The sequence below is a fragment of the Triturus cristatus genome, chromosome 11 (assembly GCF_964204655.1).
Source record: "Triturus cristatus chromosome 11, aTriCri1.1, whole genome shotgun sequence".
Classification (NCBI taxonomy): Eukaryota; Metazoa; Chordata; class Amphibia; order Caudata; family Salamandridae; genus Triturus; species Triturus cristatus.
In genome coordinates, this window is record NC_140594.1 from 472986778 (window position 1) to 473014030 (window position 27253).

The following is a 27253-nucleotide window of genomic DNA, read 5'->3' on the forward strand; positions in this document are numbered from 1 at the left end:
GAATGTCCTCAGTCTCGAAGTGTTTTGAGTATATGGTATCAGAGATTCCGTACTTATACTCATTTTAGCCTTAGAAATAGGGAGACTTCAAAGAAAGGATTTTGTAGTGCACATGACCCTGACCTTCCTGGCCCTGGCTCCAGATACACTACAGGGGGTATGCAGCTATTTGTGTGGGGATAGGCACAGCCCTATTAAGGAGCAAGTGTCAGCTCCTCCCGCTCACTCTAGCTCAGGAACACCAGTCAGTCTGGTGATAGGCCAGCAAGATAAGCAAGGCAGCCTTCAGCTCCCTTTGTGTGTGACTGTCTAGAGGAAATGCACAAAGCCCAGCTGTCATACAAACCAGATGTGTATTCTAGGGACAGGCAGATACACAGAATGGTTAAAGTAAGAAAAAGTGGTATTTTCAGACCTGCCATTTAAAAATGAACTTCGCTAAAAGAAGTGTTTTCAGTGGTGAGTATATATTTTCCCAATTGGAAGTTACACTTTTAAAGGGTTACAAGGCAGAGCCATGCTGACCTATGAGAGAGATTGGCATTGCTGCAGTGAAAAATGAATGTAACACTTTTTCACTACCAGGACATGTAAAATTCCAAAGTACAAGTCCCACCTTTTAAATACTTGTGATGGAGGTAATCAAACAAAAAGCCATCTCTCACATATATTGGAAAATTATACACAATACCCCAGACCCCCTTGCTGATCTTAAAGCCAAATGGGAGGCAGACATGGCTCCTTTTAAAGAGGCGGAGAGGGTGGAAGCGATTTCTGCACCAAGAGAGGTAGCCATATGGTCTGGCTTCCATCTGATGCAGATCTAGATCTTGCACAGGGCATACCTAACTAGGTCGCTTCTGCCCAGATCGGTCGTGCTCCGAACGATTGCTGCCTCCGCAGTTGCGGTCAGAAGTAATCTCTTCTCCATACGTTGCAAGACTGCCCTGTGCTGAAGGTAATTTGGTTAGGAGTAGAACAATGTGTCATGGATATAACTGGCATACAAGGACCCCCCCTTCTGCAAAATTGTTGATACTGATGTCTGGGGCGATGTAATCACAGACCAATGCATAACATTTTTTGTAGGACGGGTCTTACGGTGGCCAGGAGAAATGTGCTCCAACAGTGCGGCTCCACGGTTATTGCAGACCTAGATCAATGGAAAATGGATATGGGCTGGTGCTTTCTGGCTGAAAAACAAGTCTATGCAAGTAGGAGATGCCCGGAAAAAGAGAACGGAACTGGCCGCCATGGGTTTTGCACCTTAAGCTGGAGGACCCATGGGCCATGATGCAGCTGGGAGGATGGATTGGATGACGCCCAAGGGACAGGGATCGTGGTCTACGACTATATACACGATGTACTACATGTGCTACTGACTTGCTACACTAGAGTTGAGCTGCGTGCGTTTCTTCAATGAAAAGTGTTTTTGCAAAACAAATAATTCTATGATGAAGCATTTTACTTGCCTAGCGAGCGACTGGCCTTTTTCCACAGCGTAACTACAGTGAAGTACTTCACAAAAATGTAAATGCTGTTCATTTGCATATACGTTCTTCTAACACACTCTCCAAGTTTCCCAGGAGAAAAGTGTTAAGACCCGCATGCGTGCACGAATGGTGCAGGAAGGTCAGTCAAATCTCTGACCAGAGAAAGAAAGTCCTACATTTCATAGTACCTGCTAAAACGTGTCTGGGATATTCAACATATTAAGGATTATTAGATACGCCTTGGACGATCACAAGAAGAAACGGACACTGAAATGCACAAAGCAAACTGAAGCCGTTTGTTGTTTCTGTCTGGTTTTGTGCAAAAGCAGCCTCGCAACGAAAAAAGTAACTTCTTGGCTCATTATGAGTCAGTTTGAGTCAGGCATGCTGGCCAAACGTCTGTTACCAATGGATACAACAAACACAAAACATGGTGCTGGGGAGCACGAGTCAAGTGAATATAGGCTAACACGGTAGTCATATGACTGGGCAAAAAAATAGACCAACTGTAACATATCAAATTAGAAAAGGGAAGAAAGTAAAGTACAACATCGGAAACTACAAAAACATGACATCTGCAAACAGAGCTCTTGGCGCCCTGGATGACGAGCTGTGAGCCAGCAGAGCGCTCTCTCAATTTACAATATGGGAAACAAATGAGGTCTTATGTATGTCTCCCTGTCTTGCTCAACCAATGCACTTCTTCCAGTCCAGCACTTTAGCCCAGATGAAAAGGAGGATCTAACCAGTCCGAGGAAGTCGAGATCATAATGACAGCCCCCAAACAAACCACTCTCAGAGCATTACTATTTAAATGGCTACTAAGATTGTACAGCACGTCGTCTATATTATGCGGCCAAAACAATTTGCAAATTATGTGGCACGTTCTCTTGCAGTATTGTTTTCATACACTTGAGCTACATACAACATTTTTGTTAAGTATGCAAATTATGTGGCAAATCCATAACTATGTGGTAACTCATGCAGCCAGTGAATCCCATTAATCCACTAGATCTCACCATTGCCTATTGTTTTATCAAAAAATAATTAACGAAAGGTACACAAAACCTAAACATTCAAATTCCATTCACTGCCAATTTTTAGCAACACTTTGAAAAGCAACTTTTTTCAAGCCAAATAACCTAAAATTAACATGCAATATTAAAAAAATACACAATTGGTAGCACATGTACTATGGTGCTGTAATTGACAGAGCAGCTCTTAACCAGACCTATTGCGAACAGTATATAAAATAGATCTAGAGTAAGTAGCCCCTTTAAAGCACTGGCTTTCGTTGACAAGACTCATTCCGCTATTGGTCTGAGACTTTGCAATAATGTCTTGATTCAGTCCAGTTGAATGTTCATCTCTCACCTAATGCAATAGCCGTTTGAGTAAGCGTACAAAACAGTTAAGGAAGGAATGCTTGAATGAATCCCAGCCACTCAGGTCCGCATCACAATCCATCGATATTTTGCACACTATGCCACCTCAGTTTGGACCCAGTTATACGCAAATCAGTCTTGATCCTGCTCCAATAGAAACAGTCCAGCCCGAACTGCCACGCCAGGTCCTCCCTGAACCAGAACACAAGCAACCCACGACCAGTTTTGTCCTAGTTGTGGGCTCATCAGCCAGGTACAAGTTGCTTCCAGTGATTCAGTGTGCACGGGACCCTTGTCTGGGCATACCTGCCCCACTTAGGGCGACACAATAAGTATACAAAACAGTGATGGAAGAAATGCTTGAATTAATCTCAGCCACTGGTAATCATGCGAGGCCGCATGCCAATCCATTGTTATTCTCCACCTCAATTTGGACCCCGTTATATGCAAATCAGTCTTGACCCTGCTCCAATAGGAACAGTCCAGCCTGAACTGCCAAGCCAGGTCCCCCCTGAAAATTAAAATTGATACTATTCCCTACATTATTTTGAATATTGAAAAACACAGTAGAGCAATCCAAACGTTTGTGTCTTGTAGATCGCCATGGGCCACCATGCTCAGCAGGTTTCTTATCAGGTCTTACTTACGAACCGAACGCCTAGCCTGCCGTCTCTATCCTCTGCTGGACAGGGATGGTAAGGTAATTGTGGTGAGGAGGATATAGGTGCAGCAGTGGGGGCTGAAAGAAGGCCTTCATCATACGTTACTGCTAAAGACAACCAGCATTCCTCGCAGCAGCTTTGAACCAATGCTTTCTATTCAACAAAAGAGGCAGGACACTCCCTTGATAATGCATTCTCAACACACCATTAGTAACAATGGTCAGAACAGGGCTTATACCCTTATGCTCTCTTGGTAGATGTTAGACTTGTGGTAGCAGAGACAGAATCTCAATCCATTATTCTCTGGCACACAAATACTTTTAACTGTACTCATTCATTTTAGGTGGGGTAAATCCAACAGAAAGTACAAAACAACCAAATAAATTGTCATTACAATTAGTCATAATGGTCGTAGTTTGGCGTACCGATTTTAAGCGTTTACCTATAAAAAACCTGGCAGGATTCAATTACAAAGATAACTGACGATGCAGTAGAAGTGTAGCGGATGTGGAACAGTAGTTACGTTGTTAATTTTAGAGCCAGTGGACCACAGCAGCATTCCTAAACTCTGGAAAAATTAGCAATTCTTAAAAACAAGTCTTTAAAAATGACCGTCGCTACATCCCAACCACCTTTTGTGTCAAAATTTTGAGTATTTGGAATTAGGCACTCTAAATGCAGCATTGAAAGTTCTAAAAAAAATACTGGTCACGTTTGTTACACAGTCCCTAATAAATATATTTATTTATTAAATTTACAACAGCGATGTTATCCAAAAACACCATTGACTCCAATTGCGTCCAAATGGAGAGTGTCAACTAGCATGCAAGAGAAGAAAACATCCTTCACTTTCTTGTGCTCTAAAAAGGAAACTGTAGTGTTTACGCCTCATGAATACTCCCAAGTCACGCTTGAAAAGGCGATATGTAACTGGAGGGAGTTCAAGTGTCTGGCTTAAAAGCTTTTTATGTAATTGAGTACAGAAAGCATTTCAAGTCAGGATGGGGAGAATAGTGCATGCCTCAGGAGGAAAAGCTTGAGCAGCAAAGGCAAAATGCAAGCTAGCACTAACCGCCTGACAACTCATGAATCCTAAAGCTGCAAAGCACTGCACCAATCACAAAGGAGTATTCAAAGCAACCTTAGCAACACTGGTTATTTACGACCTAGTCAGTGTCAAAAGAACCCATTGCTCAGTGCATGGTCATAAGTGAAAAACCACTCCACTGTGATGGAGAGAGCATATCATAGTAAAGGTAAGATGTTCTCTCAACTGAATTTTTAATTTGTAACTTTTATGGGGTCCGGTTTCAGGCAGTCCTGGGGCCTTAGTAACATTAAGCGTGCTATAATCTGGTGCAAGCTATCCAACAATGCAATTGCAGAAGATCAACAGGTGAAGGTTAACTCCAGTAGAAACAACCATTCCAAATATATAGGTTAAAAAAACTCGAAACTACTAAAAAAAAAAAAAGTTTTGGGGGTGTAAATTAATGGCACAACATGATTATACTATTAGGTATGTAGGTTCATTGGGAGGCGTTATACATGTGCTCCCACACTCCTTGATGCCGATAAAAACGTCTGCGTTGCGAGAAGCTCTGCCCCAGCACAGACCTACACATGCCTTCTATGCCAATTTATGGAAAAGGCTGTTGGCTGATCAAATGAGACCAACTCAATATTTATTATCCAAGTGATAACCTCCTTCTTTGCCAACATTACGGAGTACACCATACTCAGTCATGGGCAAAGTTCAGGTGTGGTGATAGCAGAGATCCAATACTTTTTACTAAAATGTCAGAGCAATACATAGGGCCCAATTCACACAGAACCACTGTGGTCGTGACGGAGGCTCCACACTTGTGACGTAATCTCCGCACTTGAGAGGGAATCTCCGCAATGAGAACTGTAGTGTGGAGCCTCCGTCACGACTCCAGAGGCTCTTTGTGAATCGGGCCCATCGTGTTTTAGCACGACTTCTAGTGTCAAACCTCCCTGAATTAAAACCACAAAACGCTCAGATTTTCCAAAGCTCTCCTCTCAAACTTCATGCTCTATTCATACCACGCTAACAGCAACTGGGTATCCTTCCTCAAAAACAGGCTATATTGCTAGATATGTTTAGAAATACCTTGCCAGAAATAATCAGCTTTTCTAAGCTTTCTGTGAGAGTCTTAGATAAAGTCAACTCTTTGCGTATTCATTGTTAATACAGGATTATGTATCCACAACACTGATAAGTAATGATATCATAAGGGGATTTCTTTTTTTTAAATGCTCCTTTCACAGCGGTTTACATAGCAACATGAAAAGTATAATTGTCCAATACAAGTACATCAACTGAGAAAATTTTGATCACCTTTTACATCTCGTTCCGTTGAGATATTGCTGTAAAAATGGCTTAATAACCATAAATGTTATATATATCGCTTTCAGTCACAGATACTGCACCAAGTGTGTAGAATTGTCAACAAAAAAAGTCCCATGAAAAGCAACATTTTCAAAATAGTCTGCTTCAGACTTTGACCAAGTTGATTTGTCCTGCCTTCATAATAAATAATAAAGCGTAACGGTTATGCATGTTTTCAATAGGGCCAACAAACTAGGTGACTTATTGGCTTGGAAGCCACTACAGGTAGATGAAAACCTCTCTAACAGCACTTCCAAGCCATTGTGGATAATTGCCACACCAGTCAGAGAACACTCTGAACACTCCCAATCAATCCAATTTTCTCTTGTTTTGCACCCACCAAGAGGATTGGCGTTCCAAAGTGACACGAAGGTGACACTGGGTGAGTTATGAAACACCAAAAATAAACTATAGAAAATGAACATGGAAGACCATGTCATTGAGACAGTGGCATGAAAAAAAAAACCGTAACCCCATTTCTTATCTGCATATCGTGTTCACTTACTCTATGGTAGGTCTTGTACCCCTCACAGCCAGGCTGTTCCTGCTTCCCCTCGATCTAGAGGTCATGAATCCCATTCTTCCTTAATAGACCTTGGTCTCCTATGAGGCCCTCTTGACCCTCACTCTCCAATTGCTCTGAATGCCCCCTCCTCACAAGAGCTGATAAATTATCTTCTTAGTACATATCTCTTCTCTGTGGTTCTGCTCTCCAATTTTCAAATCAGTTCTAATCAACTTTCTTCAAAAGGGCTCCAATATTGACTGCTTCCCATGTGGCAAGCAGTTCCTGTCTTTCTCTGTTTTCCAGCAGACCGTGTCCAGTCGTTCTAACCCACTCTTTACTTTCAGTACTATATATTTTGTCTTTGCTTGCCATTCTTAAATAGTTACTACAGCTCTGCTTTCTCACTGCTTTCTTTGCAAACTTGATCTCCAGCTTTACTATTTCTTTTACAGATAATTGTTTCCAAGCTGCACCTCCCTCTTCTACTGTCATCACTATGTGTGTTTACTATATCGCCTGTCTTTTTGCACTCTTTTCTTCCCAACTCGCCCTGCTTAGCCCTGAATTTCCCCGTGCATCTCTTTATGTTCTCATGTGTACCTGCTCCTCCCTCTTGTCATCTATACCCTTTCAAATGCAAAAAGAAAAAATGATGTACGGAATGCTGAACAAATCAAGCATTCACCCCAGACACAGATCTAGGTATAATCCACAGTTTTTTGCTCACCACGCTACCCTAGTTTGGACCCAGCCACATGCAAATCAATCTTGACCCTGCTCCTCATGGGAACAGTCCATCCCGAACTGCCAGGCCATGTCTTTCCTGGACCGGAAACCAGCATTCTGAGACCGGTTTTGGGTTGTCACCCTTCATTAGCCAGGCTAGCCTGAATCCAGTGGCACAGTGAGCACGGGACCCAAGTCTGGGCATACCATTCCCACTTAGGGCGACATCGTTTTTTGCTCACCTCGCCATTCAAGTTTGGACCCCGCCATATGCAATTCAGTCTTGACCCTGCTCTCCGTGGGAACAATCCAGCCTGAACCACCAGCCCAGGTCCTCCTTAGACAGTAAACAAGCATCCTGGAAACGGTTTTGGGCTATCACAACTCATACGCCCGGCTACCGTGAATTTAATGGCATAGTAAGCATGGGACCTACATCTGGGAATACCCTTGCCACTTTGGGCGACTGTAATAACACAAAAAGATGATTGACTGAAGGCTGAACATTGTTAAACATTCACCCCAGCATAGCGATCTGGGCCTAAAGCCATCGTTTTTTTGCTCACCACGCTATTCCAGTTAGGACCACGCCATATGCATAGCAATCTTGGCCATACTCCCCATGGGAAGAGTCCAGCCCAAACCGCCATGCTAGGTCTTCCCTGGACCAGAAACAAGCATTCTGGGACCCGTTTAGGGGTATCACCCCTTATGAGCTAGGCTAGCTTGAATACAACGGCATGGTGAGCACAGGACCCACATTTAGGAATAACCTTCCATTTTGAAATGGTGACAGGAATGGTGGCCGGTTGAAGAATGGAATAGGCTGTGGTGGTTAGGGAACCAAATGTAAAATATTATGTGAATTCACCTATTTTGGGGGCGGGGGATACGGTGCGTCTGCTGCTCTGTCAAAAGTCGGCAGTAGGGATCGGGCCACGTCCGATTTGCATATGCCTGGACCCATCTTTAAATGACGCAGTGAGCAAAGGCACAATAGGGTGGAATGCACCCAGAGCTATTGTCTGTAATTAAGTGAAGCCTTTTCACCTGAACCTTTAATCTTTCAGAGGCACATCATACACTCAGTCATGTACTCACTTACATAGGCACCACAGTGATGCAGTCTTTTCTCTGCCAATTTCTACCTTTCCCAACAAAATTCTGCAAGCCTATTAGGCTTCACTCATGCCGAACAGCCCATAACTGCAAAGACCAGCAAAAATGTTCGTGATCACAGTTAAAGCCCCTGCATGTCTCGATTCACGCTGCGCCCTTCTTTCAGGTATTCAGGATAAATGCAGCAAAATAATGTGAGGATGTAAAAGGCCGGCCTACATAAATGATAATAAACACATGAACTGGACAGTGGACCAACTTGCCTACGATAGGCACCAACCTCATAAGATATACCACTATTTTACAAAACACAAGATAATTCTGTGTGCCAACTTCAAAAAAGCCCTCTGTCCAAGGTCACCACCCTTTCCCTCAGGGTCAGTCTTGTATATCAGTTATATTAAAGTTGCACCACTTTCCAATTATATACAATCAAATTGTTTCATATTAAGTCCGTGTCCAAGAGATGTTTGAAATTCCTTCTTTATTGCTTTTCTTTATCTTTTTAAATAAGCCACAGCCAACGTGTTTCGTTCTGCGAACAGAACTTCATCAGGGCATTCGAAAATTTCTCGAAGTAAATATATAGTATAGTGCTTGAGGAAATAGTGTCCCTCTTCGAAATACATTTTGATATTGTGCTCCTATATCTTGCTAGATGACTTTGACTTGTTCAAGCAAGAATCAGTTTCATTTCAGGTATGGTGTTCTGATATAATAATCAATTGTGGTTGTGGGACCCAACACACACCATACCTTGCCACAGGGGTCTAAATGCCCGACTCAGCCTCTCGGCGTCTCAAATCCCGCCCGTGATTCACGGGGTGTTGGGTCCCACATAAGATACGGACTGGAGAATCACAATTGATTAGTATATTTAAAAAGAAAAAGCAATAAAGAAGGAATTTCAATCATCTCTTCGACACGGATTTAATATGAAACAATTTGTTTGTATATAATTGGAAAGTGGTGCAACTTTAATATAACTGATATAAATAATGATAATGTTGATATCAGCTTAACTCCATACTGAGGAAGAACCTTACTTCTTAAGTGATGCACCCATAGAGGCAAGGTGTCCAGCAAAATTTTAAAGCTGCTTGCTGTCCTCACGCCTTGGTAGTAGGAAAGGACCCACAGAGCTTGCATCCACTTCAGGTGTGTCCCTAGTCCTAAACAGTGAATAGAAACTCCATTTTTAAGGACTTTGAGAGCCGCAAAGACGTTTTGTATAGTACCTCTTATCAGAACATGGGCCAATTATTTTCAACTCCAAGAGCAGGCATTATGCAGGTCTTGAGAAGAAGAGATTAGACATTGTTCATGTCTCAGTGCTGAAAGCATAGTTTGATAAAGTGCTTAATAAGGCAGTTTACCCTACTTCTGAGTACCCACAGATTTTTGTAACTTTTAGTTCTCTCCCATGACCAAACTAAACAGTGCTTAATTTGAGCTGGTGGTTGCCTGTGGGGCCCACCAGCACTTGTTTCAGGAGGCTGGCTCTTATTATTCCTCATCTGACATTTCCTGAGAGCAGGAGAGAAAAGAAAAACCACAAAGGAGAAAGGAGGAGAAAGACGAGGCATAAAAAAACATCACAAAGGGAGAAATCACACACCTGCAGGATGAGAATGAGAAAGTGTTGCAGAGTGTCTGGTTGTAAATTAAAGAGGCATGTGGTGGGATTCCAGATACACAGCCTAGGTATTCAGCCCACTGACATGCAACAGCCCCAGGAGCGGGCTTCTGAGCAGAGCCTGGGAAAACGGCACAAATTAATTTTTACTAATTAAACACTGCAACTAAATAAATTGGCACAGTAAATGTAGACAGGAGAGAGGGCGTAAACATCAGCCAGGACTCAGGAAATTGTGCATGGTGAAACCATGAATCATATTCGATCGCCTCAGAGTTTAACTTCACCAGGTACGAGAGCCGTTAGCAGTCGGCTAGCAACACGTTGACTGTTCTACTTCTTTTAGATTAAACTCAAACTATTGAAAGGCCTGCAACATCTTTTCGTTATCAACCAAACCATATGAAACACTCAATAAGTGGTTTCATACCCCAATAACCTTAAAGCATTAAACGGGCCCTTGTTTGACGACCTCAAACAGACGGTTGTAGTTGGTTGTAGGTGACCCCAAAATTCCTGGGCATTAAGGACACGAGAAAAAGGGCACAGGCTTAGGACACCTGTAAAATGAGGGCAGGATGCTATGTTGTGGAAGGACCAAAAGCAATGTTCTATCCTTGCTTCCATCTGACTATAGTGCTTTTCCACAGCAGTCAAGAGGCAGGTTGAATATGCATTTTCTACATCGAAAATGCAGAACAGTGGCATCGTCATAAAGCCGTACCGTCATCGACCTCTGTGCGATTCAGAAAAATAGCTTTATTTTTCAGATCAATGAACACTTCCCTGGTGTCAGAATCCTAAAATATAATTGAATGTGTAACCAACGTGGACAATCTGACCAAGATCTCTAGAGTTTAAAATCAAAGCATTTGGAGATGTCACATTATTCCTCAGGTTGATGGTTGGTGCCTAGAGTGGAGATCAAAAGAAAATACAAGTGTCTGACCAAAGCCTGCGGTCGAAGTGATGCAATCCAAAGGCGACACAAAATCTGGCACGGAGACAATTTCTCTGACTCTAAATTGAGAGTGCCGCCAATCGCTAATTCCATTTCCTTTCCCACCCCCTATAGATGAATGCTGGGTGTGACCTTGCCTTCAAAACATGGAAGACGGCATGTTGAACAGCTAAGCAAGCCTGAAATCCTAACCCTACAACGACAAATCATGGAATAAATTTAACGCGTTGAGCATTCGGTTATAACCTCCCCGATGAGGGGTAAAATTTGGGGCACCAATGCATAAACCTAGACCAACAGATGCTAACGTGACATGATCCAGAAGCCAGCATTAAATGAATAGAACTCTCTGGTGACGACATTCTTTAAGCACCAAGGAACAATTCGGCTTGAGCAATACAAATGGTCCAAATATTATAGAAAGAACAACATTCGTGCCTAGAATGCAGCGCTCACGCCAGACTCCCTGGAGACACCTGGCACAGGGCCACGGGACGGTGCTTTGAGAGAACGAGGGCGCACCGTCTTGTAACCGGGTCTGTTCTGCACTGGAGGACGGGAAAACGGAGCACGGCATCTGCTCTGCTTTCAGGCAGCGCCTCTGCCTGCTGGTAGAGCAGCTCGGTGGCGGTGCCCGGCGCCTCACCATCACAGCAGTCTCTTTGTATGCGGGAATAAAGCCCCTTCAGGGAGCAGCACATCTCCGTGCAAGCCTCCCGAGCACTGGGCTGTGTACACAAGGAAGCATTCTGCATCCTATCCCCAATCACTACCGGCATCCTTCATAGCCCACCTTTCCTTAATGGCTCGCTGCACTAAAGCGGTTCATTGAACACAAGAAGAATACACACTTTGAATTTTACTCGGCGCCATCTCATACTGAGGCATAAACCAGGACCCTGTTGAGTCGTTCAATGTTGCTGACCTGAGGGTTGGCCATGGGGTGTGGAGACTGGTGTCTGTATGGAATGAGCAGCTGGCGAATTAGCACCGTTCTCACCTTTCTAGCAACAACCCAAGTCAACCCAACCCAACCCAAATCAAGTAATGTTCCACCTCACCCCGCCCCATACTGTTAATTTTACAGCAGCTGTATGTATGCCTTTCTGCTAAACCAAGCGGCTGGCGCCCCTCCCCCTTTCCAGCATTTATTTCACTGGAGGGCCACGCATTTTACATAACAGAACTGATGCCGATCACCTACAGCCCGCCCCTACCAATTTAATATATTTAATTTGGTGTCACTGTAGTCGTTTTAAGTTTGTAGCAGATGAAGAGCTCCATTTACTAGTACATAAAAGCAATATGGACGGGTGTATGCATTTTATATAAGACAGCCTTGCTGAGCTCTACGCTTCAGTATTGTAAAATATATGTATGTAGCATAAACAGCATACATTTTGGGGGCAAAACACACACCACTACAGCTGATCACCTTTTATTCCTTTACAAAAACGGAAGCACTTCCTCCAGTACAAATGTATAGTTATAGCATGTACAGTACATCCTTCCTCCTCCCCGAATAAAGCACACATTCTTGCTCTCTTGTCAATCCGTGATTTGCATGAACAGCAGATATCATCATTTTAGAAGTAGCCCTACAACTCCAGTCCCCAGGTAATGCCTCCTCCGTGTCCCCTGCCAAACATATTTTACAGGAAATGACATAGACCGTAATTTTTAAAATTCTCCTGACCCCCCTATCGGCCGATTCTTTCCTGGATATCGTTCTATGAGTACCATACATGGAAAATAATCGCCCCCATCGATGCTGCAGCTTGAACCACCTGATTATATTTCTGTATAGGAGCATCAATCATTGTAATGCAAAGTTACAGATTGGGTCTCTTCACCTGTTATGTTTTTTTTTTTACAGGAATAGTAGTCATTTCACATACGATCACCTTCCTGCACACCTAATTGACCGTTACGCCACCTCTAGTAATGTTACGTGAAGGAATATCAGGTCTCAAAACCAGCGTAGCTGAAGACCACTCGTTCTCCATTTTGTATTATTTTCCTACAAATATCCTCAGGTTGCCCATTACGGGTGGGTGCGCGTGTGATATTTTAATCTCCCTGGATTTTTTCACAAGCAGAGATTTAGCAGGACTCCTCCATCCATCTTGCATCATCTCCCCTCCGCTCCTGCATCCCTTCCTGCCCAGCCTAGCTCATCACCCACAGCACAAAGACGCCTCCCTTATGCAAAATGCAACCACCCTCCCAGCATGCAGCTGCCCCCACTCACCGTAATGCGAGGGATGTTTTTCTTCCCTTGGTAAGACATCTTTGGGGAGGGGGGCACTGTATGATGCGATGCAACGGGCTCCCCCAAGGGTCAAATGCACACGCGGAGTTTATCTTTACTTAAATAAAGGTTTTTTGCGGAGAAGGCTTCTGAGTAGGATGGAAATCTCCCCTTGGTGGAATTCCAAGAGGGGGATAACAAAAAATTAAAAATATCCCCCGCTTCTTTCCTCTGCTGCCAGCCCAGCCTCAGAGACTGTGGCAATAAAGAGCTGTGCAGCAGGGTAACACTACGCATGCGCGACGTAGCCGCCACTCCCTTCTTTCACTTCTCTCCTTTTCTCCCCCTCCCTCTGTTCTGCCATCTTTCGCAGAACCATAGAGCGCGTGCGTGTGTTCCCTACGAGTGCGCGCGCGTAAGCCTGTCACGCCAGGACCTGGCATCATCGATTGGGTTTTCGCGACGGATTTACAAACGAAAGAATCTCGTCGCTGATTCGAATAGAGCGGACAGAGGCGGGTCTGGCGGGAAAGTGAAGGGCGATGACGCCAGTTTGGGATGCCAAAATGAGCGTGATAGTTTCCATGGAGTGCAGTGAGGCAGGTGGCTGCAGGAAAAGAAAATGAGCGTCCGAGAAGGAACAGTTCTTTGGTGTGGATGCAAGTGGCCGTTACAAACCGCGTGTGGCGGAGGACTAATAAAACAGATCAAGCCGTTTGTACCCTTTGAAATGTTTACTGTTTTATTATTGTTAATTAGTGCTCGAATAACGTCGAATGCCCGATTACTTACCGGTAAATCATAATGCGGCAATATTTTTGATATTAATTTATTATTTTTTAACTTTGACACTTGATAAATGCATACATGCCAACTTTTTTAGGAGAGGAAGGTGGGAGAACAGCACAAAATAACCGGGAGACTGTATTTCTCCCATTACTTATGTTGAGGCGGAATCGGATTTTTGGATGTAGGAATTGGGAGGTGGCAGACTAGCCTTGAAATCTGTAGCCTCCTGCCTGAATCAGGAGGGTTTGCATGTATGGTAATAACAGTCGGGGCAAAGATTTCAGCTCATTCGTACCAGCTCAATAACTAAGGGGCATATTATCAAGGTCCGGCGTTCAAATTATCGCCGCTTTATCGGCAGAAAACTGCCGCAAAAAGGCGGCGATAATGGGCTTGATAATATGCCCTTGAGAATTCCCATAGAAGCCCAGGTTCTGGTGTCAACATGGGCTTCCATGGGTATTCTCTGCGGCGTATTATCAAGCCCATTATCGCCGCTTTAGCGGCAGTTTTCTGGCGATAATTTGAACGCCGGACCTTGATAATATGCCCCAAAATACAGAAATAAGCAACTGAAAGATGACAAGTTAACCTTTGGAAGGGCCTTCCACTGCACAAGAACACGTCGCTACATTTTTAGTAATTTAGGGCCATATTATCAAGCACAGCGGTAAAATTATCGCTGCTTTAGCGGCAGAAAACTGCCGCTAAAGCGGTGATAATGGGCTTGATAATATGCCACAGAGAATTCCCATAGAAGCCCATGTTCTGGTGTGAACATGGGCTTCTATGGAAATTCTCTGCGGCATATTATCAAGCACATTATCGCCGCTTTAGCTGCAGTTTTCTGCCGCTAATGCGGCGATAATTTTAACGCCGGTCCTTGATAATATGCCCCTTGATCTGTTTGAGCAAGAAACACTAAAAAAAAAAAAATCTGCAGATTATGCAGTAGATGGTGGATTATGTTGCAAATTAAGCAAATCAATAATTATGCAGAAAAAAACGCCCACAGAATTGTATAATTGCAGTGGCCCACATATAGGGCAATCAGGCAGTGCCTGAGGGACTGGATTGGCAGGTGAGTGTTTTGCTAGTTTTTTGGCTGTTTGTGGGATTGTTTTATGATCTACTAGGCCAGATTTAACAGTTGAGTTCCCTGATATTAAAATAAACATTGCCTGCAGCAAGTTCAAATCCATGCTGTATTCCCCTTCCTGCAAAGCACTCATACAGTGTGTCTTTGCAAGTTGAAAACTGCCCCAATTTGCAAACACAGTCCACTTTTTTTTAGCTATCTAATTCACTAATGGGGGCCACTTTTATTTTAGTGCTGGACTGATTTTCTTTCCCAGTTCGACCCCGTATGTGTGATTCTTTGTTAGACACTGTCTTGAGTAAAAACCTGCAGTGAAATCCATGGAATGGGATAAATATCAGAACGTTCTGCTTTTCCGCTCCTAGAAGCTCAGGAGTAATATCAATGAAACTCCTATAACACCTCTCAGCTACTAACAAAGGGCCACTCACCTACGTTCCCTAACACAACGGTATTGAAATAAAAATGTTGAGTCATTATATTAAACAGGCATTTTATGCCAATCTCAAGGACTGGTGCTATTTCTTAGGACTGTCCACATTTTTTTACAGGACGCGCAATAGAATGAAAAATTTCCTAGCTTTCGTAATGGAAAGCTTCAATTCTATTAAGGACTCTGAGGCGAGGATTATGCATACTCTCTTCGCTTCATATTCACAGCAGCCGTGTTTTAAAAGAAATATCTCAAACTACTATTCCCACGAACCCTAGGAAATAGGAAAAAAATGAGCACAACAAGGCGAACCCAATCATCAAACAGTTCTAAAGGCACAGCCAGTCAGAGGACCACATGCTGCCATATAGTCCATCAACCAAGTCCCATAGTCCTCTTTCTTCGCCACTCGCAGCCGAAGTTAAGTATCTCCCTCCTTACCTCCACATCGTTTTTACTGTTTGAGCAGGGTTGTTGTTGAATTTTTGATTTTTGTAGCCCATTGGGTATTGGTATAGTTTCTATTTTCGATGTGCACAGTTTTTTCTCTTGTCAAGGTGCAAGCTGTCTCAGGACCACTCTGTGTTCCCTTCGCAGCCTGTTAGGTGGCGCCTATCAGGCGTCTTGTCTTGCCTGCGATGTGCGACCTTTATTACTCAGCTATGGCTGGAGATTGCACGCCACGTTTTATAAGCCATCAAATCCTGGAGAGTGACGCCCTTTGGTTTTAGGGTCTGTAGCCCGTGAAGGGCATTTTCATTAACCACCTGTGTACTGCCAGAGTGCAGGTTCTGTAGCCTATAGCACGTTTGTGCATGACACCTCAGGGGTGCAGTAATCCCATTTTAACTCACCGGCCTTCCTCCACAGTGTTGACAGTCTGTGAGTGATCTATTTTACTTGCCTAAGGCAGTGTGGCTGGGGTCCCCTTGTAATTTAACTGCACCAGCGGAGAGTGTCCTGGCGCGTGAACACAATATAATGAGGCACTGCCTATTTAAAGTTGTTTGGTTGTCTCCCAACCCTTTTCATTTCCATATAGTGCTGGTGCCATATTGGCCCTCACTGTTGGTTAACCCATTACCTTTATATTGAGTATGGAGTCCTATGATGATGCACAGGGCGACCCCCTACAGTAGTTGCCCTTTGCTGACGACTTCTACGAACACTTTGATACCTCGATATATTTAGGGCAGTAGCGGAGGCCACGGGCCCTATGGAGCACAGGCTCTCGCAGCAGCTAGCACGAGAATGCGCCAGGTTGGCTAATTTGGTTACCCCTCATTGGGGCACCCAAGCCCCTGCTCCTCCTCCTGACGGTGATGAAGCTCCAGCCAAATGCCAAAAAACAGGAAGGGGTTGAACATGAAACCTTCAAGAGTCTTATACATGCCTTCCTTAATCAGGACCCCCCCAGCCTCTGTCTGGGAACCCCCTCAGACCACCTCCGTTCCTCCCCTCATCAATTCCCTAGATCAGGACGACACCCAAGGGGATACCGAGGATGAACAGTGGCCTTCGCCTCTGGTCCTAACATAGAATTTATTTTCTTGCAGCACTTGTTGCAGCTTTGTAAATCAGGGGAACAGCCCACGCCAGCCTCCTGACAGTATACCGTGTAATCATGACAAATATCTCAACCCATGAGATTTCAGCCAAGTTTCATGCTCTGCTGGCAGTAGTTAAAAGCTGCCTGTCTTCTTCAGCACTCTGACAAGTAGAGTTTTGAAACATAGTCATGATAGTAAAGAATTGCTGCTGAGCTCAAAAGAGTATCCAGAATTGGGTGACAAAATGCTTTAGTGCAGGAATTCGGTAATGATTAAAAAGCTGTTAGTCTAACCCCTGATGCTTGGTATTTGATAGGGCTGCCTTTCCAGACAAAAATGCATACAATATTGAACCTTAAGTTTGTCATGAAGATACCATGCTTTTGTCCCATGGTAGAATATGTGGTACATAGGTACATTTTAAAGTATTCCCAACCACAAACCTATCAGAACTGGAAATGGTTTGAAGCACACTCTTCAGTGAGGCACTCCCCAGGATTTCTTTGTAAATAATGAAAAGCAGTGCAGTATGAAACTGCAGCATCAAATCACCATGACATCACGTGAAAAATCAATTCTTCAGACTGTCATCATATACAAAGGTAACCCCCAACACAAATACTTCTATGTCTGGGAAAAGGGGGAGAAAATACCACTATATTGAAAAAAGTGCCCACTTGACCTGTATTTCTTTTTGTATATCTTACAAATGCTGTTGGTTCTGTCCCCGATATATTTATGCTACATATGCAGTATCTTTTTACAGGCCATGTTTATTCATTTTTCTTATACTATATCATATTCATTGGTCTCACCAAACAGATTTTCATTAAAAAAAGTCTACATGTACATAAAAAAATGGCCTTCCCTGTACTGCAACAGACATCAGTTTTTCACAGTAAAGAAAATAATGTTAAATTTTTCATAAAATCAAAATAACCCCTTACCTGACACTCTACTCACTCATACTCACAATCAAAGTCACTCCCTATCATTAACTCCATTCATACTATGACGAAGCATTCCACACATTCACTGGACAAAGAAAAACGGAAAAACAGAGATTTTTATCTGTTGCAGCATTGTGGGCTGGGATCACTTTTCCAAAAATAGTCAAGTGAAGAAATACAGGTCAAGTTGAAACTTTCTCCAATATAGTGGTCAATTCTTCAGACTGAACATAATTCAAACAGTGGCCTAGCTACTAATAGTGCAGCGGCATTGGAGCCCTGAGGTGTGGGGTGCCTCTGTTACCCCAACTATGGCTATTCCTACCAAACTGGGGAATAGGGAGACCATCCTTGCGTGCATTAGGGTTTCTGGCACTTTTGCCGTACCCCTGCAGACTGCAAAACTTGGAAATGGTCACATCACACCAGGATCCTGATCTCAGATTATGGCATTGCTCAATGGAATTCGTACAAACTGGCATCATTCTGTGACATTAGAATTGTACATAAGGGCAGAAAAATGATCTCAGACTGGGTATCGCTTCATCAAATTGATGTCAGACTCTAACATCACTCCAGGATTCTTACATTCTGCATGCCAACACTAGATTTAGGCCACCAGCTCCCGATTTATTAAGCATACAGTGCTGTCATGTTTTCTACCATCTCAAATTCCGGTACTGGAATGAAAATTACTGTGCAAACTAAATTGTTCAGACTTTTCTACAAATCTCTAGATATTTAGTAAATGTCAGCACTTATGTGACATTAGGCATTAGGGATTCTTCTTCAAACCTCTCAAATAATCTTTCTAGTCTGTGGAATAATGTGCAAACTGAAGTATCTTTGCTTTTAAAAAGTATTTCATTATTGTTTACATGCTTGATAGTAGTGTTTTTTTCACTAGAATTAGAATCTCTGTTTTTCGGATTGCACACACAGGGGCATTGTGAATCCCCTGCTTTAGCAGCAACAGTGGGGGTGGATTTTTTTAATAGCTCTCTCCAGTCTGCAATTGGGCAGACAAAAGCTCATAATTAATGCTATAGGAACGAGGGGTTGATGAAGGGTTGACACAAAGGAAAGATTAAAGTAAGGAAGGGTGAAAGGTAAGAATGGCAATATGAAAGATGAATGGAAGAGCAGGTAGATGCATCAGTGAATGGGTAGTGAAAGGATGGGAGTAAAGGAAAAGCTGAGAGGATGAATGGATGGATGGCTTTACTGATGATTTGTTAAGTCGCAATAAGGATATATGGACGGGTGCATGCATAGATGATGGATGTACGAATAGACGGAATGGAATGGCCCAATTGATGGAATGGTGAAAGATTGAATGATGAATGAAAAAATGAATCTATGACAGAATGTAAAGGTGAAAAGATGGATATCAGCGGGTGAATGGGAGGGTGAAAGGATGAATGAAGTGATTCTTGGAGGAAAGAGATAAGCTCTTCTAGGAAGAGTCAGGGTCACGTGCTTTGTGCCATCAGATCCTTGATCCAAAGTGGGGGATATTTAAATTTTCTGGCTACTCGTGCGCATCGACATCATGAAGAGAGTGCCCCCTGAACCACATTACAAGGTTTCTGCAGGTGCATCTTTGCTACTGAAACCTCCTCCCTGAAAGATGCTCAATATTAGCATGGTTCGCTTCACATTCGTCGGAGTGGCACTTGAATCGAGAAATCACACGAGTGACCATTTAGTGACCATAATGCAGTCTTAATTTTGTATCAAGAGATGCCTCCACCCTATTCGCGTTTCATTTGAAGGAGAACCAGTAATGTTTCTAGCCAAAGAAGAGGTGCAAACTTCGCTAGATATGTATTATATATGCATGGAAATAATTTAAGGAACACTTTTATAGAAATGCTTCTGTCTGACACTGCAAAGCAGCGTTGTACATTTGAGGTGTTGCATAAACTTACATCTACAAAACTTATTTCATTGCAGTTCAGTCTGAATACTTCCCATTGAGGTAGGGTCAAGACTGATTTGAACATCGCTGGCTCAGTGCTTAATTTGTAAAATATTAAGTGCCAGGGCTCTGACCAGGAAGCCAACGCAGCTTGCACCACCCATCGCCCGTCATCACTGCCAAAACAACTACTAACCCTCTCTCTCGCATGTAAATGCGACAGTAAAGATTATTCCAGGTCCCCAAAGGTATAGGAATGGCTGGGGAAGGCAGGTATTAGTCATTTTTTAATGTATATTGTTTCTCTAAACAGCTGATATAATGCTCCTTGCTAAATTACATGAGCAGCGCCACCTTGTGGCAGACTGCCCTAAGTGTGGTGTTGACAATTAGGTGCCGATGCCGAGCACCGGAAACCAATTAAGTGCCGGTGCTCAGCACCGGAAAGCTCTGGCTCAAATTAAGCACTGGGCTGTCTCGAAACTGAGGTGGCATGGGGTGCAAAATAACGATGGATTGGGATGCGGCCTGACTAATTACCAGTGGCTGAGATTAGTTCAAGCATTCAGTCCATCACTTTTTAGGTCTCGCCTGAGCCAGCGCTTTAGCGCTGCTCTCGCGAGAGCTATTGTAAAAGGGGGATCTGGAAGTGCAAACAGTGCTTTTCAGGCCTCCAAATACAGTGCATGTGCGCCAGGCGCGCGCACCATTTGGCAGCCTGAAAAGCACTGCCTGATCACTTTCACGGCCGCTTTGATGTCCTCAGTGAGCCGCGCGGCCACTGAGGACATCAAAGTGCACACCATTTGCCACCCCCTTGTTATTAATGAGTTTCTTCTACTGTAGACAGCATATGGGCGCCGCTTTCAATAACAACACGGGCTCCTGGTTTCACTTTAACCCGGGCTGCATTCTCTCAATCCCCACCCACTGCGTCACTGTTTAATCTCGCTTTGTCGCTCTCATGTGTTTCTGTCCCCCCCACCAAGCAGCCCAAAAGCCCCTCCTTCTCCACGAGTCCGCTGTGTTGCCGTTATCCTTGCTTGTTATCCCATGGTGTTTGTGAAGGACGCAAAGTATCTGTGTTGCTGCTCGGAATGCCCCTGCAAGCATAGTTCCAGACACAAACAAGCATTTGCAATGCAATAGGTCTCGCATTTATACAAGTTTGAGCTATTGGCATTGTAAATGACAATGCTTTTTATTTAAGTTTGGTTTTTTAAAAACATAAATAAAAGGCACTGTCATTTACAATGCCAATAGCTCAAACTCGTATAACTGCGAGACCTATTGCATTGCAAATGCTTGTTGTATTCTCTAGTGTGTCGCCCTTGGTAGGCCTAATATACCCAGACATGGGTCCCATGCACACTGTGTCACTAGAACCAAACTAAACCTGGGAAAACCAGACCTGGGTTTCTTGTGTTTAGGTTCAGGGAGAATCTGGCCTGGCAATTCGATCTGGGCTGTTCCCACTGGAGCAGGGTCAAGACTGATTTACATATGCCTGGGTCCAAACTGAGGAGGTATGGTGTGCAAAATAACAATGGGTTTGAATGTGGCCCGAGTAATTACCAGTGGCTAAGATTAATTTAAGCATTCCATCCATCATTTTTTGTATATTTTATTTGTAAATATTCAGTCATACTAGCCATGTAATAAATCAAACATTATGGAATGCCAAGATTTCCTTACTATGCACTCATATGCAATTAGTCTATAGATACATGTCATCAACTTAATATCATCGATGGGTCATCTTAAATGCATGTATATGTGAAATTCTTCAAGCTATACATCCGCGGGGCATGAGTGCAGTTTTGCATCCCAAGTTTTCAGAGGGTGGTGATCATGTTTTCTGGGTTGTACAAAACAACAAAAAGAAGTTATGAAACAAAATGTAAAAAAAACATTTTTTAAAGGTTAATTTACTTATTGTAACTTTTCCTCATATTAAGGGTGTAGGTCAGCGAAGGTCCACAAGCTAGCATTTTCAAAGAGGAGTTTCTAAGCTTGATTGCTATATTAAAAAAATTCTGCTTTAAAGCAGTAAAATACATGTTTTGAACATATTGGTTTCAAGTCGTAATAGTATCATCAGATTAATGTCAGCGATGGCTTTCATTGCAGACATATACACATCTCCTGCAGCCTGTCGACATCCTAATGCACCTAGCACCTTTCCGAGATCTTTGCAAGAAGTGGGCGGCGTCTGGCAATAGCAGACACCAAAAGTGGAAGAATTTCATTTTGTTTTCCTTAGCTGTCCCATCATGGTTTCCTCCCTTTCAGATGACAATGAAGAACATGGTGTTGTCATATCCTTTACTCTATAGCAGATCAAATAAGATTTAACAAGCCATCTTAAATTAATTATTGGTGGGGCCAGATCCTCAGGGGCCACCATAATCTGGTTCCTATGATTGTGTCTGGATGTGTAGTTGGGTGAAACTAACTAGCGATAAGACCCGTAGCCTTTTAATACTTTGTTGTTTCTAGTTGGAAAAGTGTTGGAATGTAAGCGTGGCCTATGAGGAAAGTGTTTTGTTGAGCTGGGTCTTGCGGCTGAGTGAACTAATGGATTTACTGTGGAGACCTATTTTATGATCACATGGTCACAGGTTGAAATCCTGGTGGGTCTACTCAGCCTTTCATCCTCCAGAGGCCTATAAAATGAGTACTGTCAGCAGTGTTGAATTCTTATCACCTGACACACAGAACATATTGTCGGAGGCAACATACTGTCATATTTGATTTGGCTGATGGACAAGTAGACCCAAAGCCCCTGAACCACAAAGCCTTTAACTACCACTTTACAGTACAGATTTAAAGTACAGATATGTATGTATGTGCGGTCTTATATAGCGCTCAAATTACCCTTGGGCATCTCGGCGCTTGCATTGGGAACCCGTCCTGGTTTTTCCCTGTGAGATAACCCATACTGGGCATCCCCAAGGTGAAAGCCAGGCATCCCACCGCAGGGGGGCCGTTGTGGAGATTAAGCAAGCTTGTTGCCCAGAGCTGCAAAGTGTGAACTCGTGCTTAGGGTAGGCACCGAAGCGAGAATTATCGAGTCCGTGGACAATTGGGCTCCAAACCCTGCCGCGTCGGGAATCGAACCCTGGTCCCAGGTCTGACCTCTGCTTCAGGGTATGCCTCCTCTAACCAGTGAGCTACACTTCTCCACCTCTGATAGGATTGTTTGTCACTAAAGCAAGATGTGTATTTATATGTGTATTGGTTTAAACTCAAACATGTAGGATTCATGAATACAAAGCCTTTACTATTAGGGTCTATGCTGCCAGGCAATGTAGTGTGCTGTGAGCTCAGCTTGTATTACTGACATTGTTGTCAGTACAAAACCATGTACACATTTGCAAAACGTAACCATTTAAAACTACTTACAATGCTTTCAGAATGTCCCTGATTACATGTAAAAGTTTGACAGCAAGGCTGGTGATTTTTTTCCATTTAAAAGAAAATGTACAGAAAAAAAATCCAACTTGAAAAAATTGCTTTGCTAAAATGTTGCACAGCTTTAGATACTGTTTTACTGATTCTCTGAGGCATCCTTTAGTAAACTCTTTAATGCATGCACATTAGTCTTTTTTTTTTTTAAAGGAGGTAGAATCATTGTAACACCATTATGGACAGAATGAAAATATTTTCCCGTCCCAATTCTTTTTTTTTAAATAACAATTTTATTGAAAATAAAATCCACAACATTGCAGCAGTAATGACACTTAAATAACGCCTTCGCCGGCAAAATATACATCCGGACTTTGGAGACAGCAAGCCATACACCCAGGGTAGTATGCCTGGAATCAAACCGATCAGTAAAACATTACAGAGGTGGTTACATACACTTATTAGGATCGGGGAGCTCCCCATACACAGCATTTGAATGGTGGTCTTGAGCTATTAGGTCACAGCGTTTGCCCCTACTTTATCCAGGATAGCTTGTCTCTCCCTTCTAAGTTCCACCGTTGGAGAGATACAAAGGTCTCCCCGATATTTATTCCAGCGCCCCCACTTGCGATCCCACCTCCGCGGACAGCATCTACTTTTGTAAACCGGTTTCTCCGCCACCATGGCCTGATCCACATCTGTGGCCCAGTCGCGCAGCCGCGGCATGGTGTCTACTCCTCACTTCTGGGCAATGTTCCTTTTTGCAATGGCCCAACCCCCCGCCACCCACTCCTGTTCCACCTGAATGAGGTCTGTATCTTCCCACACATTAAGTAGGCAGAGCTGGGGGGAAGGGGCGACGGGTTTATCTATCGCCCTCACCATCTGTCGGGTGACTTCTATCCAGTATTGCTGAATGTGGGGGCATGCCCATAGTATGTGCAGAAATGTACCTGTCTGGTGACAGTGTCGTAGGCAGAGTGCGTCTGGACGTCTACCCAATTTATACAACAGTTTGGCATCGAAATACACCCGGTGCAAAGTCCCGTCCCAATTCAAATATGTCTACTGAAATATACCTTTAAACCACGCCTCTAGCAAACTTCTGAGAATTCAATTTTCGCATGAGCAAATATACATTGTCACAAGTTTGAATCCTGGCAGGTCCATTCAGCTTTTCTTTCTTCCAAGGACAATAAATATTGTTGAGCTGGGTAGCAAACATCTGTTATTTCCATGCCTAGAGACCTAGGGTGAACATGTGCTTTATAAATATATGTTATGGTATAAACTTCTAACCTTTCCTAGTGCGAGAAGAGATTGTAGAGGAGTTGGTAAATACCCTTCAACATGCAAGTTAGTGGGTATGCTCAGACGTCCGGAATTCCAACTCTGGAACAAATGCTTTACACTTCCAGGACAAGTATGTAGATTTATTGAAATGTGGAAAAATCACAGTCTTGCTAGAAAAAACCCTGATATAATATGAGCATAATCAGTTAAGCTGTTATGAGAGCTCTGATATAATGAGAAAGCTGCTCTAATTTGTCACATCACTGCATGGAACCCAAAAGCACAAGTGGACTTTTTTTGCAGGACGAGTAGATTTCTGATACATCACGTGTTGTGCGAAAGTAGATATTGTATAAAGTTCAACATTCCTGGCCAATGAGTTGGGTAACAGTAAACATCTGTTTATCAGTTGCAGTATGCTTTTGGGGTGAACTTGCTCTTTACAAGTACGCATGTGCATGATTTGTAGTGGTCACTCCTATCATGCCTCTTTGAACATGTAACTTGGCTTATTGGTAGACGGGAGTCGAGGAGGACGCGAGATAGTTGCACATGTGGTTGTACTACCATCCTTCTGAGACACTTGGTTAGTATTTTATGGTAAGTATTTTGTGTGGCATCCTACATCTTGAATAGAGCCACTAGAAGAACACAATTATGTGGCTGTGGTGATTTTGAAAAAATGGGTGGTAGAACACTCACTACTGAGTGAACAAGTTACTGGATTGTAACGTGCCTCAGAGGTGTCACTCTCTGGTCAATGAGCTTAATGAAATTGTGAAAAGGTTGCGTATCCTGATTAGGAGACGTCCCCCTGAGCACTTCTAGAAACCCGCATAGGCGGGATATATAAGGTCTGTTGCAGTTTAAACAAAAAATGTAAACTTGAGTACTCGTGATGAGTTTGTGAAGATTTTATTGATGATTCGATATTCGATTTTTCATATTGAAACTTGATGGTACAAGCTTAAATGAAACTGTCGCGAATTTCAATCATTTCTCCCGATGCATTTCAGGCAAAATTAGCCCTTCGTCAGGGGAAGGTATCTGTAAAGAATTGGGCAATTAAATATTGAGAAAACCAAACCAGGAGATTCACATGCTTTCACCTCCACCCGGGTGAACGATATGGTGTGGATCACTATGTGTGCATGAAGCTCAACACACGTAAAACACAACGCAGTGTGCATTGTTAACTCAGTGAACAAAAATACGGTACTGCATCTGACAATCAATTAATCAGTGTACATTTGTGCTGCTAAAATGCTGTGCAAACCAAAACAAGTGAGTACATTAGGGTGGAACAGATTATTGTTATTAAGAACATGAGAAGATTAGCTGGTATGTATATAGTATTAGCCAGCACGGTGATAAGCGGGTGCGTCGGTGAAGGTGCAGTGCCCCAGGTAACCGGATCGTTCACTAAGTATGCAACGGTATCTGGTCTGAGTGTAAAAGACTAATGGTGACTGAATAAAGATTCAAAGGAACATGAAATGCTAATAAGAAGCCGCGACATGTAAACCATTCAGCTTACGTGAACGAAATTGCGGTGAGTCGCGTCTGATGACGGCAAGGAAGCACCCGTGTTGGGGGCAGGAAGTTAGTGAAATAGGGTGTGAGTAGTGAAGAAGGACTAAATTGATAGGAAGTGTAAGCACACAGGTCCGGGCGCCATCTTGAAACGTATTACGAGTGTAACATTCAAATGCAAACGTTGAACTAAATGCATGTATGAACTAAAATGATCAAGCATGACGGTTTAAAGAATAAAAAACGCATATAAAAGCGGCAACATGATAAAGCATCAGTAACAAATTGGTGTGAAAAATGCTGAGTAAAGATAGGAAAGTCCAGTGCTTCACCTGAATTGTTCAAGGACAAGACTTATTCAGCGCCTGTGTGCCAGGCGGAGCAACATGTTCAGAAATAAAAGATAAAGGAAGAAATAGTGTGGAAAATAATAAATTGAAGTGAAAGATGCAATACCTATCCCAAAGTACTCAAGGAAATATCGTGTTCTGTATCTGTGAGAAATCACAGCTAGTACAAATGATCAAAGGGTAAGGCACAGTCATAATGTGTGAGAAAGAGAAAATAAGAGAGAAGATGAGAAGCAATCAATAGGAGAATGAACAACTAAAGCATCTTCAAAGGGTGTCAGAACACAGAGTGCCAAATAATGAAGGGGTGTATCCCATAAGATGATAAGCATGAGACGAGTTATGTAGCAAATCCGACATCAGGAAACCAATAGATAACAGAAGTCTCCAAAGGGAGAATTATTGGATCAAATTTCTTGACTCTTTAAAACCTCATGGTGTCAATGACCAAATGGAATTCCTATGTTATCTGTAACATACTCGCATACTTCTGTTATCTAATGGTTTACTGATGTCTGATTTGCTACATAACTGGTCACATTTGATTTTATGAGTCTTTAATTGCGAGTTACAAAAAATCGCAATTAGAGACTCGCACAATCAAATGGTCTTACATCTAGCTCCAGGTGACTACTTGACCTAATAATCTTGTAAAGATAAGGAAAGTGTATAAAATGCTCATCCGAAATCAGAAAAGAAAATTTAAAGAGAAATAGTGGTGAAATTTGCTGGAACCAATAGAAACAAAAAATGAAAGAACGTTTTGGAAGTTA

At 42.9% G+C, this 27253-nt stretch overlaps 1 protein-coding gene across 2 annotated transcripts in view; it reads right to left on the reverse strand.

The window, feature by feature from the left end:
* DPYSL2 (dihydropyrimidinase like 2) overlaps positions 1–27253 on the reverse strand; it is a 408396-nt gene that overhangs the window by 213351 nt on the left and 167792 nt on the right. Inside the window, exon 1 of one of the 2 annotated variants that reach the window (XM_085632754.1) lies at positions 13155–13544. The exons of the other annotated variant lie outside the window; for it this stretch is intronic. Coding sequence (XP_085488880.1) covers positions 13155–13193 — 39 coding nt within the window. The 5' untranslated portion in view covers positions 13194–13544. Of the gene's footprint in view, positions 1–13154; positions 13545–27253 lie in introns of those variants that run through there. 2 annotated transcript variants of the gene reach the window in all.